Below are 3,104 nucleotides of genomic sequence, written 5' to 3'. Positions count from 1 at the left end.
TCTACTATTTGTATTTACTATTTTATATTCAGTATCTGTTTATGTTTATTATTTATTATTATCTGCTATTTGTATTTGCTATTTTATATTTACTATCTGTTTATGTTTACTATTTATTATTATCTACCTGTTCAGCGGAGACATTAGCAGCGCGAACTGACCTACCTCCTCTAACCATCGCTGTCCCTTGTGTATCTTGGTGGTTATCAATATATATTTTTTTTTTATCATCGGTTATCCGGAAATTTACGTCAAAAGTTTTTACAAATGCCGCCCCTGCATTCTTTACCCTTCCATTGCTTTCTTTTAAAAGAAGTGGAAAAAAGGCATGCCTACTTTATTAAAGAAAATCCCTTCAAGGCCACACATTATCGACCGGTTCTAACTATTGCAAACAACAATGAACAACAACACATAATCATTAACAAATCTGGATAATAAAGGATCTTGATTTCTATTTTTTTCTGTCTTTTTTACGTTTTTATGCGATAGTTTTATTCAATACTACTTGCTGTTACATCTTATGTGTCTTATCCCTTCTACAGTCAACCTCATTCCAGGAAAGATATGCCGATAAACGTCACACAAGGATAATAATAATAACAACAACTGTAAGTACAATACCACTCAACCTAACCTGTACTCTTCACAAGTAAATCCGTGATTAACCCTAATACAGTCGTTAAAAAATATCAAAGGGTCCCAGGTTAACGTGGTTAGACCGTCTTGTCCTTAGCATAGGGAGTGACTAATATTGGTCAAGAAGTAAAAAAAATATATATAAGTAGCCCATTTCGAACTTATATATGTATTCTAAAATTTATTAACCATTCGATGCTGGTTTATTATTTCTGTTCATTTATATCTATTCATTTTTTTACACTGAACATCTCGCTTCTTGGAAGTTGTAGAAACATGTTAAATCATTACAAAATACAGCAATTTATATATATATATATATATATATATATATATATATTATATATATGTATATACATATACATATATACATACGTACGTATATAAATATATATATATATGTATATATATGCTATATATATATATATATATATATATGTATATATATGCTATATATACATATATATATATGTATATATATAAATATGTATATATATGCTATATATATACATATATATATATATATATATATATATATATGTATATATATGCATACACACACACACACACATATATATATTCATATATATATATATATATATATATATATATATATATGCATGTATATGTGTATATATATGTATATACATATATATATATATATATATATATATATATACACACATACATACATGCAGGTATATATATATATATGTATATATATATATGTATATATATGTATATATACATATATATACACATATACATGCATATATATATATATATATATATATATATATATATAAAGCTACTAAAGATATCATAGAAAATGCATTAAAATGGACAAGTTCACTTATGAGTGTATGTTATTGACTGGTAATGCAGTAAGTTAACCTTGTTGAATTTGTTTGTTTGAGAGAAAAGGAATGCTCTGATGATGGAGAGGTAAGTGTGAGAGAAAGAGCGAGAAAGAGAAAGAGATAGATAGATAGAGAGAGAGAAACAAAACCGATCAGATAGACCTCTCCCTTAAAAGAAACCTCGATAAAATAACCTAACATTAAAGAAACACCAAAAGCAGAACCAGTAGAAAAAGCAGAAAAAAAAGTCCCAAACCCCATTATTTTTTTTTCTTTTTTTTTTTTTTTTTTTACGTCCTTTAATTTACTACCCTGGCTAACTGCACCTGTCTCAAACAGTATGCTTCACAACCCAAGACTTCAACCGCTCAACCCCCTCGACGACCGGAGAACAATACTGGCGAACGAAGTCGTCGCCAAGGGGTTGGGACGCTGGCATTCCCTGAGCGATCTCGAGGGCGTTCGAACCATCGAAGCACACGAAGCAAAAGCGGGTCGTGAACTCCTCTGGTGGGCGTAGGAAAGCGTGGGCGGACATTACCTGGAAAGCGGATTATTTATTTTATATCTATTCATTTTTTGTATATTATTTTATCATCACTTATGTTATTTATATTATTTTATCATCACTTATGTTATTTATATTATTTTATCATCACTTATGTTATTTATATTATTTTATCATCACTTATGTTATTTATATTATTTTATCATCACTTATGTTATTTATATTATTTTATCATCACTTATGTTATTTATATTATTTTATCATCACTTATGTTATTTATATTCATTTTTAGTATACTATTCATTTTATCCATATTCATCTATTTGTTCATTTACAAACACAGAACAACAACATAACGCACGGCCACATCAGCTTCCTCCAACATCGACTTGGACATGTGGTCTCCCGTGGACATTCCTCGAGCACGCAGGCCCTCTCGGACGACCTCGAAGTCTGGCATGAAGTAGTAGCCAGCTTCACTCACACACCCGCCCACGCCCACGCTGGACAGTTCTCTGGGGGAGGGGGTTGAAGGCGGCGTTATGCGGGGGAAAGGGAGTTGGAGAAGAGAGGGAAGGAGGAGATGGAAGAAGAGGACGGTGGCGCGGGGAGGGAGAGAAGGAAGGAGAGGGCGGAGGAACGGAGAGAGAGAAATTGAGAGAGAAAGGTTTATATATATGGATATATATACCTCGCACATGTTTGTGTATATGTATGTATATATATATATAAATATATATATATATATATAATATATATATATTGAGAGAGAGAGAGAGGAAAGGGGAGAGAGAGAGAGAGAGAGAGAGAGAGAGAGAGAGAGAGAGAGAGAGAGAGAGAGAGAGAGAGAGAGAGAGAGAGAGAGAGAGAGAGAGAGAGAATAAAGAAACACGCAGATGTGCCAGATAGATACTTTTAAAAATGTTCGCAAAAGAGTTCTCCGGAAGCACCAATCAATACCTGTGGCAGAAGCTCCCCACCGCTCCCAGTATCCTGCTGCAGTCGGCCATATATCGGTCGAGCTCCTCCTTATGGTCTCGCAGCGCCTGGGGAGGGAGGAGCAATATCGGCGTTACGGATAGCTTCCTACTCTTCGC

General features: G+C 33.3%; 1 protein-coding gene across 1 annotated transcript in view; it reads right to left on the bottom strand.

Moving 5' to 3' along the window:
- Positions 1-1,452: 1,452 nt before the first annotated feature.
- LOC125046464 (aspartate aminotransferase-like) overlaps positions 1,453-3,104 on the bottom strand; it is a 7,135-nt gene continuing 5,483 nt past the window's right edge. Inside the window, exons 9-11 of the mRNA XM_047644243.1 lie at positions 2,968-3,053; positions 2,369-2,522; positions 1,453-2,040 (exon numbers count right to left, since the gene is read on the bottom strand). Of these exons, the coding sequence (XP_047500199.1) occupies positions 1,831-2,040; positions 2,369-2,522; positions 2,968-3,053 (450 nt within the window). The 3' untranslated portion in view covers positions 1,453-1,830. The remainder of the gene's footprint in view (positions 2,041-2,368; positions 2,523-2,967; positions 3,054-3,104) is intronic.

This window comes from Penaeus chinensis, chromosome 39 (genome assembly GCF_019202785.1).
Source record: "Penaeus chinensis breed Huanghai No. 1 chromosome 39, ASM1920278v2, whole genome shotgun sequence".
Classification (NCBI taxonomy): domain Eukaryota; kingdom Metazoa; phylum Arthropoda; class Malacostraca; order Decapoda; family Penaeidae; genus Penaeus; species Penaeus chinensis.
The sequence above is the reverse complement of the archived record's forward strand: the minus strand, read 5'-3'. Positions and strand labels throughout refer to the sequence as shown.